This window comes from Puntigrus tetrazona, chromosome 18, assembly GCF_018831695.1.
Source record: "Puntigrus tetrazona isolate hp1 chromosome 18, ASM1883169v1, whole genome shotgun sequence".
NCBI lineage: Eukaryota > Metazoa > Chordata > Actinopteri > Cypriniformes > Cyprinidae > Puntigrus > Puntigrus tetrazona.
In genome coordinates this window covers 1757112-1776842 of record NC_056716.1, presented here as the reverse complement: position 1 = coordinate 1776842, position 19731 = coordinate 1757112, and the positions used below count along the sequence as shown (strand labels likewise).

The 19731-nt window shown below is 37.5% G+C and overlaps 4 protein-coding genes across 5 annotated transcripts; all 4 read left to right on the top strand.

Annotated features, from left to right (window-relative positions):
• The first annotated feature begins 465 nt into the window (after positions 1-465).
• znf592 (zinc finger protein 592) lies at positions 466-8080 on the top strand. Its single transcript, XM_043264875.1, has 9 exons — positions 466-1344; positions 1509-3714; positions 4452-4630; positions 4752-4925; positions 5022-5166; positions 6008-6283; positions 6364-6476; positions 6569-6710; positions 6797-8080. The coding sequence occupies exons 2-9, from the start codon at positions 1528-1530 to the stop codon at positions 7244-7246; spliced, it is 3666 nt and encodes a 1221-aa protein (XP_043120810.1). The 5' UTR covers positions 466-1344; positions 1509-1527; the 3' UTR covers positions 7247-8080.
• A 524-nt stretch (positions 8081-8604) lies between these two features.
• Positions 8605-11769, top strand: sec11a (SEC11 homolog A, signal peptidase complex subunit). The gene is made up of 6 exons (XM_043263983.1): positions 8605-8791; positions 9195-9304; positions 9958-10107; positions 10448-10567; positions 11268-11325; positions 11406-11769. Exons 1-6 carry the CDS (start codon positions 8741-8743, stop codon positions 11454-11456), a joined length of 540 nt encoding a protein of 179 aa, XP_043119918.1. The 5' UTR covers positions 8605-8740; the 3' UTR covers positions 11457-11769.
• A 632-nt stretch (positions 11770-12401) lies between these two features.
• Positions 12402-13167, top strand: nmba (neuromedin Ba). Of its 2 annotated transcripts, XM_043216612.1 has the most exons (3): positions 12409-12702; positions 12775-12971; positions 13065-13167. In XM_043216612.1, the coding sequence occupies exons 1-3, from the start codon at positions 12540-12542 to the stop codon at positions 13119-13121; spliced, it is 417 nt and encodes a 138-aa protein (XP_043072547.1). In that variant the 5' UTR covers positions 12409-12539; the 3' UTR covers positions 13122-13167. The 2 variants fall into 2 exon arrangements, with proteins under 2 accessions (XP_043072546.1, XP_043072547.1); XM_043216611.1 differs by having other exon boundaries at positions 12402-12971.
• Positions 13168-14215: 1048 nt separating this feature from the next.
• Positions 14216-18596, top strand: kti12 (KTI12 chromatin associated homolog). The gene is made up of 9 exons (XM_043264023.1): positions 14216-14462; positions 14751-14802; positions 15340-15392; positions 15619-15674; positions 15754-15833; positions 16641-16800; positions 16906-16968; positions 17126-17194; positions 18344-18596. Exons 1-9 carry the CDS (start codon positions 14312-14314, stop codon positions 18485-18487), a joined length of 828 nt encoding a protein of 275 aa, XP_043119958.1. The 5' UTR covers positions 14216-14311; the 3' UTR covers positions 18488-18596.
• The last annotated feature ends 1135 nt before the right edge of the window (positions 18597-19731 follow it).

The following is a 19731-nucleotide window of genomic DNA, read 5'->3' as shown; positions in this document are numbered from 1 at the left end:
TTATCTTTTCAACACGTTTCCACCCTGTCAAAGTCTGAACCTCTGTGTACCCTTCTATCTAATCTACAGCTAATCTGAAATAAGGCCAACAACAGTGTTATCAAAAAATATAAATAGTGAAAAATTTCAAATGTAAAGTTGTGGTAACACCTTTTTTAAAAAGACCCTAATGCAAAAAGACGACGGCCGTGACAAATTAGTTTGTAATGTGCAAAAAAACACACTGTCAATCATACGACTTTTTCCAAAATTTAACTTGTCCCTTCCATATAACAAACACCCTTATAAATGGATTAAATAGGCTAGTTGCTCTTGTTGTTTGTGAAGACATGGCTAACGTAATTGTATGTGGTTAAGCCTATACAGCGTTTTTGGGCATCGTATGCGCTTTTGTGTCTTGTAAAGGGTCTGGGAGGCTGTCCGACAATGCTGTCTATGTAGGCAGCTCCTCGTGATTTGAGCCACGGCCCGTGTGTGGCGTTGAGCGGGGTCCTCACGCACACAGGAAGGGGAGAGAGCTGTTAGCTAGCAGACAGCGGGCAACTGTAAACAACTCACTTTTTATAAACCTCACAAATCAACCATACCTTACGTTGACTTGCTCATCCATTTGCATGGCTTTTGAAAGGTTGCTTTAAAAACCGTGTTTGGCTGTATACCCGCGGACTGTTCTATTATTACCGCAGGTTTGCGTTATTTACAGAGCTGGGATGCAAGCAGCTAGAGAAGCGCGCACCCGACTGTACAGCTAGCGCTTCTGTCAATACGAGCCGCTTTACCTTCTGCATAAATACTCTCTCATCTGTATTAACGTTATAAAACATATATAAAATTACAGGTTATGTGTAACGAGGTGATATAGTACCAATTTGACCGTGAGCAATGTTTTAAAAGGGGTTTGTTAGCTTGGCGAAGGTTTGTTTTCTGAGTTAGCATATAAGCTAACGCTAGCTCTTAACCTTTTCGTATAAGAAAGCTCTTAACTTTTGTTAAATGGTGTTGTTTTATTTACGTGACACCTGTAAAAAGGTGTTATGTCGGTCTAAAACAAATTCTCCGAGAATTTTCATGGTAAACTAATTTAGGTGAGGGTGACAGGCTATACTTGACTATACTAAGGTGATTTTGACTGGCTATAAAAACAAGAGTTTACTTGCCATATACAGTATTGTAATGTTAAAAAGCCTAGAAAAGAGTCGATGTTTCCATAAACAAGTCTTTGAGCTGGCTGGACCAATACTATGGACGTCCCTGGAAATGTCCGTGAAATACAGATGAAGGAGCGCAGCAGAAAAACTGATGGATACCAAAAACTGCTGAGATGAATTAACCAGGAATCAAATGGTGATTACAATTTTTTTTTTTTTTTTTATTTTGCTGATTCTGAATGTTAAGTTCGGCTGTGATGTAGTTTTATGCCTGTTAATACTGGTATCAAGTTTTTATTTTTATATATATGTGGCCTACGTGTATTTTGACTTATTTCTCTCTACATATTATTGCCGTAGGTTTTGAAAGCCTCCAGTCATGGGTGATATGAAGACCCCTGATTTTGATGATCTCTTGGCTGCCTTTGACATCCCTGATGCTACCAGTCTGGATGCCAAAGAGGCCATTCATGGGAATCAAGATGAGGGAGAGGGACACCTTAAGCACCCGGAGTTATGTATGGATGCCACGGTTTTGACCCCTCACCCAGTGCCTACAACTGATGTCCCTGCTGTCAGTGTTATAGTAAAGAACACTAGCCGCCAGAACTCCTATGAAAATCTTGTAGAGAAGGAGAGTTCTCAATTGGGGCACCTTTTACAAAATGGGTTCAAGAGTTCAGCAGGTTCACTGGAGACACATCCCTCCAGCTATACGAGGGTGGATAGCTCTTTCGTCAATGGAGACTGCTCAAGACATTCGATGGAAAAGATTCCTGTCCTCTACAAGAATGAAAAAGTTCCCTCGCTATCGGCGTGTATGCCTCAGTTTAGCCCTATATCCAGTCCAGAATCTGAAGACATTCATAGCAATGGAATCGATGACCGTCCCAAATCTGCAGAGGCCTCATACTTCCCATCTGATTCACTCTTTACATCTTCGCCTCTTCCTGTTTTAGACAATCATGGAAAACCAGACACATCCAGTTTGACGTGCAATGAAAGACATCCTGTTTCAAAAGGTTTGGATGATCTTGGGTGTGATGGCTCACCTTTCAAAGATGATACCGTTGAACAAAATTCTGAGACTAAAATTGACGGCATACAGGATTGTGGAACAAATGCGTATTCAACTCCTGAGACAAACATTTCTTCTTCCCGCCCATGCGTCAAAGCTCACAGCTCCAGATTATCATCTTGTCTTGATGCATTAGCAGCCCTGAATGCTAAAAAGGATCCAGGTGGCCAAACTAATTTAAAGGACTTCCCAGTTACCCCAAAAGAGACCATGAAAATTAGTCCAAAAATACCAATATCTCCAAGGAGCCCAAGAAGTCCTCTGGAGGTGGTGAAACGTTTTGCGAAACAGCCTGACAGCCCAATGAGTATATGCAGTGACAGCAGTGGTAAAGCATCTCCAGCTGTTGCTACTGGCTCGCCTCCAGCCATCCCACGAGTGAGAATAAAGACAATCAAAACCTCATCTGGAGAAATCAAACGCACCGTCACGAGCATATTGCCAGACTCTGAAACAGAAGATCTTACATCACCGTTTGGGTCATCGCCATCGCAGTCCTCGGTTGAAGATGCCTTCTCGAAAACATTGCCTTCGTATCATTCAAACGATACTATTTCAGAAGTCATTTTTGAAGATGGAAAGCAGGAAGCCTCAAAGACACCTTTACTAGGGAGCAAATCCAGCATGAAATCAGTGAGGAACTCAAAGAAACTTCAAACTCAAAATAATGGTCATGCTCTAAAGACAACACACGGTGGCAACAAGCAAAAGAAGGGTGCTTCTGCTCAGATTGGTTCTTCTGCCAATACAAACTATTTACCGAAAGCATTACACTTAGCGAACTTAAATCTTGTGCCACATAGCGTAGCTGCCTCTGTTACAGCAAGGTCTTCCACTAATAGACAGGAGCCCTCTCGGTTATCCTCATCAATGGTGTGCAGTTCTGTACCATTGGTACATCAAGTTAAAAAAGTCTCTCCAAACACACGAGCTGTTGTTCCAAATACTGCAGCTGGAACCTTAAACAGACTGTTGAATTACTCAAACCCAGTGCCAACATATGTTCCTGACCTGAATCCACCACCAGGCAGCAATATCAAACTCCCACCGCAAGGTTACTGCTGCCTAGAATGCGGAGACTCTTTCGGGTTGGAAAAGAGTCTGGCTTACCATTACAGCCGTAGGAGTGTGCACATTGAAGTCGCATGCACCCACTGTTCCAAAACATTGGTGTTTTTTAACAAATGTGCTCTCCTGGCACACGCTCGAGATCACAAGAACAAAGGCATGGTGATGCAGTGCACTCAGTTGTTTATGAAGCCCATTGCTGTTGACCAGATGTTGGCGACCACCAAGCTTAAGCAGTCTTTAAATCAGATACATTGCGGGAACACCACCTCAGAGTCAGCCAAAAGCCAAGTGGTCTTGCCACTCTATCCTGACAAAGTTATTAAACATGGATTCAAATGTCTGGACTGTAATAAACAGATGACAGACTACACAGCACTTGCGGGTCACTATCAGAGATCAACGGAGGCTGAAGGTCTGGTGAGTCAAATAAATGAACAACTGGAATCACAAAGCATTATTTCTAATGTAAAATTGTTACAAAAGTGACACGTAATTGTATTTATACAAGTCGGCTCAGTAAAGTTCATTTTGAGTACATGAATTACATTAATTCAGTTCACACATACAATGGCTATGCCACTTGTCATGCTTTCAATTTCTGTATGAAATTAAGATAAGGTTGTGGGTATATAGAAATAACAGAAAAAAAAGTATTTTGGCATAATCTTTTACTATTTCTTTGAATAAAACACAAATTATTTATTATTATTATGTATTAATAACATTTCTTCTAACACTTCTGTCTTTTATTAACTCTGTGCCAACAAATTTTATGCAGGAAAAGGATTATAAATTATAAATGTCAAAAATTCAGAATTGTTTTCAAAACATTTTCTAGAAACTTAATACTTTCTGAAATATAATGAAATTATTTATTTCTTTTTTTCCTTTTTTTAAGTAATGACAATGGTAAAGTAAGCCTGTTTTCAAGGTGTGAGGAAGAAAGGTTATTATCTTTTACTTGATGGTCATTCTATTATATAGTGTTTTTCAAAATCGATGTAAATACAAAGAGTATATTTCTAAGAACTTGGCACTTGCTGCATATGAACACCTGACACGTGTTTTCCCTGTGATAAAGAGATGTTTTCCTTGCATTTCTTGTGGACACTCTTCTGTGTTATTGACCCTTTGTTTGCTTTGTTTAAATGCAGATGTGCAAGGTTTGCTCAATGCTGCTACCCAACAAGTGTAGCTACAGGGCCCATCAGCGCATTCACTCACACAAGTCTCCTTATTGCTGTCCTGAATGTGGGGCACTCAGTCGTTCAGTGGACATCCAGAAGCATGTGAAAGAGAATTGTCTTCACTATGCCCGTAAAATGGGGTACTCGTAAGTACCTTGAACTGAGACCTCTAGAAAAATGAACTTCCTCCCTGAGACCACGAATGCCTTTTGTGTTGTTTTCGCTCTGTCCCTTACCCTCTTTGTGATGTGCTCAAATTTCTTTCAGGTGTCTGCATTGTGAAATGCTTTTCATGTCCCTGTCCCTCTTGAAGAGTCACATTGAGGAGAAGCACTGTGAGGTCTTCTATAAGTGCACTATCTGTCCTGTAGCCTTCAAATCTTCTGATGGCTGTCTGATGCATGTAAAAAACAAGCACGGTGGCAGTGAACCCAACCATCAGTAAGTGCATCTATTGATCTGTTATTTCAGAATTTCAGTCTTAATAAATTTTCCTAGAACTGCGCTGAGGAGTTACCTCGGGTTCATTCTGTGCAGGGTGATCTACAAGTGCTCCTGTGAAACAGTCTTTAAGAGGAAGCAGTTGTTGTATCAACATTTTCATCATCGTATATGTGTGTTCAAGTGTCCAGAGTGCACTTCATTCTTCCCAGAGAAGCTACTTTTGGTGCAACATTTCAAGGTTTGTTGCTGCCTGTAGTGTTGTTGGTCATTGCAGTGTGTAACTGACACAATTTCTGTAAATAAGTGTAATGTATATTCATTGTATTTCATAGACAAAAACCCTGTGTAGCTGGATTATAACTGCATGTAAACTTATTAGGAGAAAACGACATTGAATAATGCATTTTGTATAGAAGGAAGTGCAAGTTCATTCTATACATATTTTATGCATAATGGTTCTGTCTGGCACTACAAGATATTTACATTTAAGACATTTAGCAGATGCTCCTTACCAACTTACAAAAAGTGCTTAATATGAGACTGTGGTGATCACCAGATGGTAAGCATATAATAAAGAACATTATTAAATTAACTACTTCCTGTACGTAAGCAAGTAAGTGCTGTCTGGATGAATCTAATAACGCACATATACTGTATACAATTTTTTTCATGTTACAACTTTATTATTTGTATAATGCAGTTAGCATCAAGCATTTGCAGCCCAAATGTTTTCGTATAGCACATTTCCCTTGTGCTGGCAGTTTGTTTCACTTAAAATATATATTACACTGCTTAAATTCCACTGTAATATTTTATGCATAAATATTTTATTTCTATTTGGATCTAAATAATGTTAAATTTGGACGGCCACTGTCCTGCAGAGTTTAGGATTTGATCCGAGTTTAAATTCTGCAGATCTGTGACCACTATTACCTATGCCATTGCACTGCCACAGCACTAGAAATTTTTCATCTTATCAGTCCTGACCTATAAAGCAAGAGTGGTATTGTATTACTCGGATATTGAAAAAATTATTCGTATTTAAAAAGAAACATTTCAATTCTCTGTTTCATTTGCAGACTGTTCATGGTGGAGTTTTCAGAGGTGAAGCGGAAAAAAGCCCCAAAAAGACGGAGACATCAACTTTTTCTGATAAAACGTCACCACAAAACCTCCAACCAGGGTTGACCAAACCAGTTAATGAGGCATGCATGAAGAGAAGAGAGAGTTCTGCTGCACAGAACTCAAGTGCTGGAGCTAGTATGAAGAGCGCTGGTTGGACCTGTGGAGAATGCCTCCTTTGGGTTCCTGACAGAGATACCTACATCGATCACATGAAGACCAGCCATGGCAAGGTGAGATCCTTTGCGGTGCATGTAGGATTTTGTATTTGTGATCCAGAATCTTCACATTTGAACGTGCCTGTGTTTAACAGTTGGTAAAAAGGCATCCGTGTCGACTGTGTGAAATGTCCTTTAATTCACCCTTGAGTCTTAAACGACACCTTCGCAGTGACCATGATGGGAGAAAGAAAGTTTACACATGCTGGTAAAATCACTTTTCACATTTGATATTTGAAGATGTTTCATCAGGATTTCTTAAGAGTGCAACTTTTTGTTGTTTCATTAAAACCCCTGAAGGTACTGCACAACCGAGAGGGTGTCTTTCACTAAACACTCTATGCTAAAGAACCACATCAGCTTAATGCACGGAATCAAGAACCCGGATTTCAGCCAGATGGCAAAGCTAGCATCTCAGGAGGCGGTCAAACCCACAAGCGAGGTAATCAACAAATGCTTGTTTGATTTATTTTTGTAGAAACATTACTACACGAGTACGGTATATGCAGCTGCATTTTTCCCTTGCAGAAACGGAAAAGAAGAGCAGAGGGGGCTCGTGGAGCAGCAGGAAATGGGGAAACATCATGCAGCGTCCCTGGCAAGCGGCTTAAGCCACTTTATCGCTGTGCCAAATGCGGTTTTACCTCCGAAGACAAGGCCCAGTTTCAGGAGCACATACCTCAACACAGAACCGACAGCGAGGCACCCCAGTGCCAGCACTGCGGCCTTTGTTTCACCTCTCAGTTAGCACTTAGCAGGCACCTCATTATTGTACATAAGGTCAAAGAAGCGGAGGAGCATGAGGACGCAGGGAAAGGACAAGAACTCTCGACAGACTTGAGCGATGAAACCACAGCTCTTTCAGCAAAAAAGACCGGCCTGTCCGTAGAGGGGGAGCAAAGCAAACCCCACGGTGAGCTCACGGACACACAGGCATCTGAAACAAGTGGATTTGAGGAGGAAGAGGGTCTGAAGTGAAGAAAGGACTCCAAATGGAAAGCTGCTAATCATCTTAACTGCAAGCAAATGGTTGCTGAATATGCAGCTGATTAATGTGGTACTGCAAACATGTTGCCTTACAGTAAAATCCTATATCTTGTGTCATTTATCACGTATATGAAATAATGTTTAAAACAGACTCTCGCTCAGAGTTTTATCGCATTATTTGGATTAACTTAACTGTTAAATTCATGCAAATAATTGTCACTTTTTACTGCTTACTTGTCCATCCTATGTACGTGGATAATCATAATTTATTTTTGTGTAATTGCAAAAGCATCACGTCGGTGTGTTACAATGTTCCGCTACAGAGCAAATGTATGTTTTTATTCATGTATCGCATCAAACCTGTCTTGGGTACATTACAACACAGGAAATGTTATGTATGTTACTAAATGTAGCCATAAGTGAGACAGTCATGTAATATTTTGGCTGTTTTCAGGGTCACCAAAAATGCTGAAGAATTAAGTACCTTTGATGGTCAATCTTTGGTGGTGCTTATGCTGTGCTGGTCTTGAAGGAAGGGCATGTCTGACGTTTATTTTATATTTATTAGGTAGCGTGCTTGTAACACAAAGCTAAACATCTGTAACTGTATTGCTACTATGGAGATTACGTTATTATATAAGGTATTCACTTAAACCCAGGTATCTGCACTCAGAGAAAATATATTTTCATATTCATTCCATGTAGATTACTAGTTTCAATTACATTTATATTCAATGAGCCATTCTTACAATCAAATTTAGCACTTTTGTAAATGCTTGTATGGGAAAAAAAATTATTTGCATATTAAAGACATCAGAGACTCGACTCTACAGTGTGTGCTGTCAGCAGAGGTTTGATGTTTTGGGGGCCTTTAAAATGTAAAATACAAAGATTGCTGTTGTTTTTCTAATTGCTTCCGTTACTCCACCGATAATGTTACAGATTAAAACGTTACGTCTGTTACGTTTAAATCTGCAATTTTCTTAGTGTGGAAAAGTCCTCACTTATTATTACTCTGTTTAGGATTTTTAGTCGGTTTCTGTACAGGTACATACCTCAAAGCCTTGGATACAAAAAACTGCTATTGCCTGGGAAACATACAGTTCATTTAACATACACTGACTGACCTTTTGTGACAACATGCCTCACAAGCAGGGATTTTTTTTATTGCGTTCACTTGTTTACCGAACGGCTATTACTCGAAAATTAATTGCAATTTTAGTATGTTGAATGGGATTTCCAAAATAATTTTAATCCGAGAGCCATCCACTCCATACAAGCAACTCTTGCCCATTTTAAAAAAGAAAAGACAACCTATCACCTTTCATTAGTTTATTCTTCCTCTTCTTACCGGAAGTACGGATACCAGAAGAGTCGCCGCGTATCCGCTAACTTCAGCAGTGGCGGCGGAACGTTTGCAACAAAACCTCAATTTTGCAATTATTTTAATTGACCTTTGTCGTACATATTTAATATACAGACAAAATGTTATCGTTAGACTTCCTCGACGACGTCCGGCGAATGAATAAGCGGCAGGTGTGTATTTATTTAGCCGGTTAACGTTAGCTCGGCGCTTCCTCTGCTTGCTACACGTCAGCTTGAATGGCAGTGCCTTTAACGTTTTATACGTATCAGTGCTCTATTAGTTGTCTTTATTGCTTGTTGTAGAGATGGAATATGCTTTAAACGATTACATATTTTTGTAAAGCGGACGTGAAGAGGGGAAGGCGGCTTTTTGACAACAGCTGCTATTCTGTGCTATGTATTTATGTATTACTGTAACGTGTCTTTCACTTTAAGCCGTTGCACCACAAGAGCTCTCCGATCTCGAATCAGTCGTTATCATCTTTACTAACAGAACGTGCATTAGCTAGGAAATGCATTCAAACTAGGAGGCAAAGAAAAGGCCATCTGATGTTTTGCATCTCGTGTTTTTCAGCTTTACTATCAGGTGCTGAATTTCGGGATGATTGTGTCGTCAGCTTTGATGATCTGGAAAGGCTTGATGGTTGTAACTGGGAGCGAAAGCCCGATTGTGGTTGTTCTCAGGTAATTTTTTTTTTTTTTTTGCAGCATGCTTTGTTTACTTTTTAAAGCATGAGGTGTCCCCATTGTTAAAATTGTTTAAAAATAAAAAATTTAAAATTCCCGGACTATTCTAGTGCACTGTATATCTATTTACAGAACTATTAAAAACTAATTTTTAACTGTAGAAACTGGGTAGGTCAGAATGTAGAAGTGAGCATCTCCATTCAGTAATCACAAACAAACTAAAAAGTTAATGCAAATGCATGTAAACCCTGATGATTTGTTATTGGGATATTTGAAAATAAATAAAATTGCATCCAAAACTCCACATATATTAATTATGTGTGTGTGTGTGTGTATATATATATACACACACACACACACACATATATATATATATATATATATATATATATATATATATATATATATATATATATATATATATATATATATATATATATATATACATATATATATTAATAAATGTTTTATGTTTATATAATATATTTATGTATAATATAAATTATATAATATATACACATGTAAATACATAGAAAATATTTAAATACATACGTATACACATACTTACACAGCAAACACACACAAATGAACAAAATCTTTTATTTTGGATGCGATTAATCGTTGCCGTATTAATGCCGTTATTGTTGTAGTGGAAGCATGGAGCCTGCATTTCACAGAGGAGACCTTCTCTTTCTCACAAATCGTGTTGAAGATCCAATCAGAGTGGGAGAGATCGTTGTGTTCAGGATCGAGGGAAGAGAAATTCCCATTGTACACAGAGTCCTAAAAATTCATGAAAAGTAAGTACAGTATGTTTACAAGATCACAATTCACAAGTTTTCCTGATAAAGAGAGTCAGATGATGGCATGCAATACTTCACTGTAGCTTGGGCTGAAAATAGGAAATTTGCAGTTTTTGAGAAACACTGTTTATATCATTTCTAGCAAGTCAGTAGCAAGGGGCATGTCCAATCCCGATATGGGAGTTACTTGTGCTGTATAGCATGTTTGTGAATTGGGGGGGTGGGGGTGGAGCTATTAAAGATGGATCGGGATGGATCTGTATTAAGTTGTGTGATTTTTCTGATCCTACTGTCTGTCTTTGTTCCTTCCAATAACATTGATCGCTATTGATTTCAGAGAAAACGGTGATATCAAGTTCTTGACGAAAGGTGACAATAATTCGGTGGATGACAGAGGCCTTTACAAGCAGGGACAGCACTGGCTGGAGAAGAAAGATGTAGTGGGAAGAGCAAGAGGGTAAGAATCCCTAGTCACCTTTAAGCAAACAAATCTGATATAGTGCGCTTTCGTTTTTGACTTTCACAGCTGTGCTGGTTCTGGATTTTCTTTTTCTTAATTTTTTTTTTTTCCCCAGTAAAAAAGTTTTTGTTTAAGTATTATGAACCATAAACCAAGCTGTGAGTTGAATCACAACATTACCAACTAGGAAAAAAAAAAAAATCGCAAACAAAAAAACATGCTATAGTGAGGATTACAAGTGAAGTAATCGATTTAAAAAGATGGTGTAATATAAAACTATTCACTTAAATTTGTTATATCTATAGAAACGATATAGTTTAAGTATTGCAAGTACATATAAGTGCGTGTAAATTAAGTATTTTGAGTGAAGGGAGGTCTTTACTGACCACAACTCTTTTGATTGGTGGAATTTTCTGCACAGCATCATGGGCAATGTAGTCTTTCATTAAGAATTTCACTATTGAAAAATAAGCAAAACATCACGTAGGCCAATGGCTTCAACACTACCATACCGTATACCGCTGATTGACAACAGACATGCCTTTAAGGATTTGTAAGTCATTATTAACCATCGATTTCCCTGTGGAGTAAGTTTTGCTTCCAGAAGCCAATTGTTGCACTCGGATGTAAGTTTTATTCCATGTCATATATTGCTTTGCACATCAACATATTTCTGATCATGCTTTCTCTATCACAGTTTTGTGCCTTACATCGGAATTGTCACAATATTGATGAATGACTACCCCAAATTTAAGGTATGTAATATATCATGTTTAAATGATGAGTTGTTCTGACACTGCACTCGTCCTAACGCTTGTTCTTTGTTCCCTGACAGTATGCTGTACTCTGTTTGCTCGGCCTGTTTGTTTTGGTACACAGAGAATGAAGAATTTCAAGAGTAACACCGTCAGTGAACACACGTCCCTCTTGTGACCAGTTTTTATGGGTTGTTTTTGTTTTGGTTTTTTTTTGTGAATATCCTGCACTTGCTCTTAGAGACTAAGGTCAAATTATCATTTTTCTCTGTTTAACGACAGTGCATACACAACTACTGGAAGAATTTGTATTTGTTCATTTTCCATGTCATACAAAATTCAGTTTTTATTTCATCTGACTTTACAGCTGTACTTGCGCCATATGTCAAGATTTAACTTTTCTTAAAGGCTAAATTTTGTATCGAATAAAAATGTTGAGCCAAATTTAAAAGCGTGTTCCTTTTTATAAATCAATTCATTATTTTTATTCTCTCAATGTGCGTAAAATGTTCGTATTATTATATTAGGAGTCACAGACTGGTGTAAAAATCTGAAATTAAGTAAGGAATTACTTGCCGATGACTGCAAGTATTTTTTTTTAGTGAAACAACTTTACAAAGATTAAAAAGTGGTAGTATTTTTTTTTCAACTCAGAAAAAAATTGTAAATAAAAAGTATATAGTCTCCATCATGCAGCCAGATATAGCAAATATACATCTGTACTAAAATTAAATATAAAAAAATGCACATTTCCTATAAGTATGCATAGAAAATGTGCAGCTTATGCTAATTTAAGCGTTATATGCAAGTACTAATTAGTATTTTTAAATTAATTTTTACCCTGAATCATATGAACCAGGCATATCTGTTAAAAATATCCTAGTTCCTCAGAACTGTCCTGTCTTTTATTACACAGTCGTACATGCGATTCATAACTATAGAAATGTACGCTTTATGAACGCCTCAAAACGTTTTTCCATGATTTCAATGCAATTAAACTGCGTGCGCACAGCCGACGCGCGTCACATACCGTTTCCCGTCCTCGTTCATTCAACCAGACTAAACGTTCTCCGTCGTTATGTGAGTCCGGTGACTGAAACTGTGACCTCAGAGGCGTCTGGCATCCCACCCCACTCCGGTCGCATAAATACCGCCGACAGAAGAACGGAGGGCGTTCGCGCACGGAGGAGTCCACCCGCCGTTAACTTAAGAAGATGGCTACGAGTTCCGAAGTCGGACACGGCAAATATAGACTGTTTGCTCTCATCGTGCTTTTCAACATATCGTTAAGCGCCGCGGTCAGTCTCGATTTAACGGAGCTGCGGAATAAAGTTTCCAAAATAAAAGTGCATCCGCGTGGGAATCTCTGGGCGACAGGTACGTTTTCATTTAGCGCTGTGTTCGGTGGTCGTGCCGATGCTAAATCCGCGACTGGTGGTCTTCCTGCAGGTCACTTCATGGGTAAGAAGAGCCTTTCAAACAGCCAGCTCCAGGACCCTCCGTCCTCCTCGAAGCGTCCCGGGAATGCTTTGGGAGAGTCGGGGAGTTCAGAGGACCTGAAGGAGCTGATCACTCAGGAGGTGCTCAGGGTCGCTCTTCAGGCTCAGCTTGAAGATCCAAGGAGGACGCGAGGGCTTTATGACCAGGTGATTTGAGCTGCGTTTGGTTAAAACAGTATACATTGATGCTTTCTTTTTTACGTTGATGTGATTATACATTTTATTCGTTCATTTTTTCAGGATACGGACTTCATGGTAAAGCTTTTGAAAAACTACATTGAAAAAAGGAACTTGTAGATAATGCTGTTGATATAATTGTAATAAAATGTTATTTTGACAACCCTTACAGTTGTGTAGAAAATATGTGTGTCTGTATGTGTCCGCTTTTAATGGCTTACTATACATTTATTATTTATTCAGCGGTAATCATGGCTGGATATCTGAAAGAGTATAATAAACGGGTGGATAAATGAATGCGACTTATATCTATTAAATCGACTTATATCTATTGAAATGAAATGAGCAACTATGACTAAGCAGACGTTTCATAAAAAACTAACGAGCAACACTGGAAAGGATCATATGCTAATTATGGTAAAAAGCTCCCACCGGGATCAGCTTATCCTCCCTTTGGGTTTGAAATAAGATTTCCCTGATTCATGCAGAAGGAAAGAGCTTTTTTTGACCTTTAAAAATGCTACTGAATAGAAATGTGAGATTGGTAAAGAATTGGTAAAATATAGATCACCATTAAAATGTCTATCACAACAGTATTGTTTGTGCAATTAAGCCGAAGTATTACAAATATTGAAATAGATTTTAACTATTTTAGAATTTTTTAAAATAAAGTTATTGTAACATTAACGTGGATATAAATTAAAAGCAATCAACTTACTAAAACGTAAACCGTGTACGGAGAGACAAATTAATAAAAAATAATTATAAAAAATGTTTTAAAATCTTAAGTAATATTCATTTGTAAGTTTTAATCGATAACAGCTGTTAGAAAATGAGTGTGTGCACATTTATGGATTCTGAGTTCATGCAGTATACAGACTTTTTTATATAAATTATTTTAATAGCATATAATTTGTGTACTGTACTGTTTTAAAGAGCGACTATTATGGCTATTAATTAAAATAGCTCCAAAACATCAACCCAGAAAGCTGTTCCTTTTAGCTGATGCGGGATATATAAAAATGTCTTTTTTATTGTTTTATTTTTCATGTTAGCTCATCCCCGTTAAATGATTTACCCGCCTTAGTAAACTCAAAGCACTCAAAACAGTTTAACTACAAGTCAAGTGTTAAGGGATCTGTCGGAGCTCCATCCTTACCTGTACAATTGCGCATTCTGACCGCTGACCTCTAGAGGGCAGCAATGCGCTGGCCGTACGGCGCTCTACATGAGCGCGAAGAAGAAAATCTCACGCGCAGCTTGGAAGAAAAGCATGAATTTCCACCCGTCGTCCAGACTAAAGCGTTAAAATGCCTCTAATAGTAATGTGTGGTTACCCGTGCAGTGGTAAAACCCGACGAGCGCATGAACTGAGAGAATATTTCGCGCTAAACACAGAAAGAAAGGTTCATGTAGTCGGAGATGGAGATCAAGGAATTGACAAGAACTCTGTATATGCAGGTGAGAAGCTGCTGGAAGTTCATCATGCGTTGCTGTTTAACTATATGTGTTGGTATAAGTGTGTGTGTCAGGACAATAATGAAGCCAAGAGACCATCTTACTGAGAAACACGTCCCTAGTTTGACTGACTTTCCTATACTCATTGAAAAACAAAGCTTTTAAACCTGCACGGGTTGGTTGCTGGTTTTATCTTTATGTAGCGTAAGCTGGTTTGTCTTTTTACGTTTGACATTTAAAAAAAAGTATACTTCCAGATCTGAATTTAACGGCATCAACGTTTGACCACAGATTCACAGAAAGAGAAGAATCTGAGAGGAGCGCTGAGAGCTGAAGTGGAGAGGTGATTATTTCTATTAAAATATCACTTAAAGATGTAAAGGAGACACACAAGAATGACAATGATCAAATGCAAACAAAGACGTTCAGGATGATTAAAAGACTAACCTAAAACATATGTACAGAAGTCTTTACAGTCTTTGTGTTAAAAAAGAAGTATTTATCAATCACTGCATTTATCTAGAACAAAATGGTCTTTTTTATTATTGATTCGAACTGATTTTGCACCAAAAAGCACCAGCTCTGTAATAAAGTATATCTAAGCTTATTTACATTTTTAACATGATGAATTCCAGGAAAACGTTTCACGTGCAAATACACGTTTAGCTGGAATACCACGTGTTATAAAGACAAATGTGCTTGTACGTGTCCTGCTGGGAATGCTTTTTCACCATTGATTGCACTTGTTATATAAAAGTGTATAATTCTTTTAATTACACTTTCGTCCAATTCAATTTGTGTGCTAATTGTAATTACGCACTTGCATTTGAGTACAGTGATCTGCTTTTGATTGAAATAATTTCTCTCTCTTCTTATTTAGGAAAGTCAGTAAAGACGACATTGTGATTCTTGATTCTTTGAATTATATTAAAGGTAAATCAATGTTTGCTCTTTATATGATATGTTTAGTTTTATTTGATTTTTAGAAATGATTTATCCTGTACAAGAGTATAACGCATTTCGTAAAGTGTTATAATGAGTAACATATATAAACTTAAGCATTATAATAACAGAGTTTGGTCTAACAGCTGGTGTTGCATGCAGCTCTCTAGATTTCAGTCTGGCGTTAGATTTAGCACTAATTTTGTTTCATTTCTAGGCTACAGATATGAGCTGTTCTGTCTTATTAAACACACACAAACACCTCATTGCTTGGTATGTGAACTCCTAAAACTTCTCGAACACATTTGAAACTATTTCAGTGCCGGTTCCCTTAACTCCATAACCCCTGCAGGTTTACTGTTTGACGTCAACTGACGTGAGCTCAGAATGGAATAAAGGCAGAGAGGCTGATTCTCAGTACACACAGGACATGTAAGCATTTCTTTCTTTGTTTCAGACGTTATATAAAAGGAATAATTCACCCAAACATGACGTTTGACGTGATTTTGTTGTTTTTTTTCTTCATCTGAAAAGATTGAGAGTATGAGAGTCTAAACAGCTGATATATTAGCCATGGTTTGAATATAAAAAAAGTGCGTTGATGAGGGATTTGTTTTCACAAACATGCAGAATTTAGTTTCACAAGACATTAATTGATGCGCCGAATTTGTGATGATTACTTGTGGATTATTGTGACGTTATATTGTGCTGTTTGGACTCTCATTTTGACGGCACCCATTCATTGCATTGATCCACTGATGAGCAAGTGATGTCAAGTTCTCTAAATCTTTTCAGATAAAATTTTTTTTAAGCAATTTGCTTCTTGGTTAAATATTCCTCTGATTGCAATGTTTATGATATTAGATGTACATTCCCCCTCAAATGTTTGTTTGTTTGTTTTTGTTTCTATAAGATGTTTTTTTTTGGATTTAATTAAAAAAAAGTATCTGTTTTGTTACAAAAGATTTTTTATTTCAAGCCAGTGCTGTTCAATGAACAATTATTCATAGTATCCTGAACAAAAAATATTATAATGCATGTATCTTGTTTATCACAGATAGACATTTTACAATGTTACAGTAGTAAAGCTAGTTTGAATAGTAATGTTTCGCAATATGTAAAAACTATTTTTTAGTAATATATGCAGCCTTGTCGAAAATGATTACTATTAATTATAAAATGAACATGATTAGTGTACAATCTAAATTGAATAATCTCACCTCTTCTTTTAAACAACAGTCTGGATGCGTTAATACTGCGTTTTGAAGCCCCTGATTCAAGGAATAGATGGGATAGTCCACTCTTCACCATTCAGCAAGAGGACTCGCTTCCATTCGAAGCCATCAGCGATGCGCTTTTCAAACGAAAAGCACCAGCACCTAATCAGTCCACGCAGAGCGTAAGACGTCTAGTAATGCATTGTGCAGGAGTATATACCAACGTCATGTACTTCTCATTGCTTTTGACTAGATATTAGAACCTGTTTCTCTTTTCCTTTTTACAGCAACCGCTCTCATCCACAAACTTTCTGTACGAGTTGGACAAAGTCACTCAAGATGTTCTAATGGTACGATTTCCATCGCTTTTAGGTGATCTGTTATAAAAATAGAAAGCATTCGAAGTTCTTTGTGTTTCGTTGCCTACAGGTGAGCGTTTATAGTTTGCATTTGCATAGCAAGACCATCAATAGCGTGTGTCGTCATATGGGTTGTTTTATGTCTCAGGCTGTTCTTGAGTCACAGAAGACCAGCATCCCTGGAGATCTCATTGCCATTCCTGGAGCCACGGAAAAGATATCCTTTATACTAGCACGTTTAGCTTCAGCTTTGAGTTTCTTTCTTTCTTTTTTCCGTTTGGGAGGACATGTAAAACTGTCATCTCGCTTTGCCGAGCCACCCGTGTCTGACTGTGACGACACAAACATGTCCTGCCACACACACGGGCAAAGCATTAGAAGCGCTTAGAACATGAAAACAAGATGAAGCCTGGAATTTTAATAAGCTCGATTGCAGCTTCCTTGACAGAAAGTTGATCCGTTTAATGTTAATTGAACATGTGCTGTAGTAATAAACGGGTCCAGTTGGACCTATATGAATGTAATGGATACACAAACATCAAAGAATGTCATTTCTTTCTGATGCAGTTGCAGTTTGCTGGCCACGAGTAAATGCTTTAGCATTTAGACACGTACAGAGATGGACTGGTCCAGGTGGCCCTTTGAAATTATACGCGATTCAAATGAGTTATTATTAGAAATTCATTTATACTCGTTCTTTGTTGTCTCGCAACTAGGTTTCCACCATCAACTCTTAAGACCAGGGTTGCCAGGTTTTCACAGCAAAACACGCCCAATTGCTACTCAAAACTAGTGCATTCACCATTCCCAGTAAAAATCATGTTCTGGTGGAGAAAAATACTTTTGGCGGGGTTCCCCTGATAAAAGTCGGATTCCTGGGGCTTCATATCGAGTTATTGGGGTCACTTCAACCTGCGGACATGAAAGCATCTTGCTGAAAGAGCGTTAAAGTAGCTCAATTCTGTGGGAAAACAACGAATTTGGCAACACTGTCATAAACACAAGTTTGAGAAGATCTTTATTACATTTCATGTTGACAACACAGAATGGAATATATTATAGTAAACAAAAAATGCATTACTTAATGTAATCTAATAGATTTTTGTTTTGTAGCTTCTAATCAGTTTTTTTCTAATCGGTAATTTTTTTTGTTTGTTTAATGTTTATTAGCCATTTTGTCAGTGTCACATTAAAGTGCTGATTTGGTGTTCAGTTATCAGTTAAATGCAGTTTAATATTTTTGTGAATATAATAGTTTGTACATATGCATGTATTCAATGTATGTAATTACAAAAAACATTATATTTAATTTGCTAATGCAGTGTGCATTATTGTACCTAGCCAGTTTTCTTAACATTTTCAATACATTGAACTCACAAGAAGTCTGAACATGGTGGAGTTGAGGAAACTCAGACGTCAGTTCATCAGTTACACCAAGATGCACCCGACAGAGAACATCGGACAGATTGCCAATATGTTTGTGCAGTATCTTAATAAGAGCATGCACTAACAGGTGTCGTTTCTTTTTAGTTTTTAATTTTTAAGGTCATATTTATCATTTTCACGTTTGAAGCATTTTAATGTTTTGAGTGCAATAAATTTGAACCTGTTTTAAAGTCTTTCTATATGCGTCTGTCTTTGATATTTACATCAGCTAGTGAAGTGATATAAGGAAATCTTATCACCGACCAACCCAAAGAAAAAAAAGTCCAGCACAGGTCACTTTATTCAGAGGTTATGTTCTCTTTTCTTTTGATTTTCCTCATTCACAGTAAACATGCTGGGAAGTGTTCAGCTGTAGCGTGTGTTTGTCTTCAGTGGTACACAGACCTTGGAATGAGCGTGAGGTTTGATTGAAGTCATCATTGCGTACATACAGATGTTTTCATGCTTCAGATGTGGAAGGGCTGTTAAAACGAACCATAAAACTCATTGAGACGCTGACAATTATGGTTTTTCATGCAAGCCTTTTGTTTATGCCTCTGGGCAAATGCAAATGTTTGGAGAGCCATATTGACTCTTCTGTTAGTGAATCAGGCCAGCTGTTTATGTGCAAAATGATAATTTGCTATAATATAATTTGAAGAAAACATGCACTCCGATAACTTCTGTCATGACCTCTCAGACTTGTTTGCATGGCAAATACAGTTAAATGTTTTCTCAGGCCTTTTTTGTGTTTTTCTATTTATATAGTCCAATCTTTTCTTGGCACACATTCAACATGTATGACATTCAAAATATGGTTAATTATCGGGTAAAAAACGTCACTTTTTAAAGCTGTATGGTAGAATTTAATATGCTCCCAGCTGAGATATACATGTAACAAGCTAGTTAAAAGCTTAACGTGTAGTTACAAAAACTCGCCAAACTCGACCAACGGATCCTAAAAACAATGCCAGTTTCCTCAAAAATAATAAGCAGCATTACATTGCTTAAGCAGTAATATATGCATAGCATATAACAATGATTTTTTGAGTTTTGAGTTATTGCTGCTGATACTTCAACTTTGTTACCACATGAATAAATTATATTCAAATATATTTAAAAAAAAAGAAAAGAAAATTATTTAAAATTGTAATATGTCAGAATATTTTTTTTTAACATCCTGCGGTTTCCTTTACTGTTTTTCAGTAGAGATCTGTGGTGGCACATTAATCCACATTAATTAATTTATTTTATTCATCCCCATTTCAAAGGAAATGGACAAACATCATATCCGGTAGAGGAATATTTGACCTTTTAATCTGTAATAAA

Coding starts and splice junctions, on each gene's coding strand:
- znf592 (XM_043264875.1), top strand. CDS start 1,528: ATGGGTGATATGAAGACCCCTGATTTTGATGATCTCTTGGCTGCCTTT. Junction 4,631..4,751: donor GCCCGTAAAATGGGGTACTC/GTAAGTACCTTG, acceptor AATTTCTTTCAG/GTGTCTGCATTGTGAAATGC. Junction 6,711..6,796: donor CGGTCAAACCCACAAGCGAG/GTAATCAACAAA, acceptor TTTCCCTTGCAG/AAACGGAAAAGAAGAGCAGA.
- sec11a (XM_043263983.1), top strand. CDS start 8,741: ATGTTATCGTTAGACTTCCTCGACGACGTCCGGCGAATGAATAAGCGG. Junction 8,792..9,194: donor GGCGAATGAATAAGCGGCAG/GTGTGTATTTAT, acceptor CGTGTTTTTCAG/CTTTACTATCAGGTGCTGAA. Junction 9,305..9,957: donor CCGATTGTGGTTGTTCTCAG/GTAATTTTTTTT, acceptor TTATTGTTGTAG/TGGAAGCATGGAGCCTGCAT.
- nmba (XM_043216611.1), top strand. CDS start 12,540: ATGGCTACGAGTTCCGAAGTCGGACACGGCAAATATAGACTGTTTGCT. Junction 12,972..13,064: donor CGCGAGGGCTTTATGACCAG/GTGATTTGAGCT, acceptor TCATTTTTTCAG/GATACGGACTTCATGGTAAA.
- kti12 (XM_043264023.1), top strand. CDS start 14,312: ATGCCTCTAATAGTAATGTGTGGTTACCCGTGCAGTGGTAAAACCCGA. Junction 14,463..14,750: donor CAAGAACTCTGTATATGCAG/GTGAGAAGCTGC, acceptor GTTTGACCACAG/ATTCACAGAAAGAGAAGAAT. Junction 16,801..16,905: donor CTAATCAGTCCACGCAGAGC/GTAAGACGTCTA, acceptor TCCTTTTTACAG/CAACCGCTCTCATCCACAAA.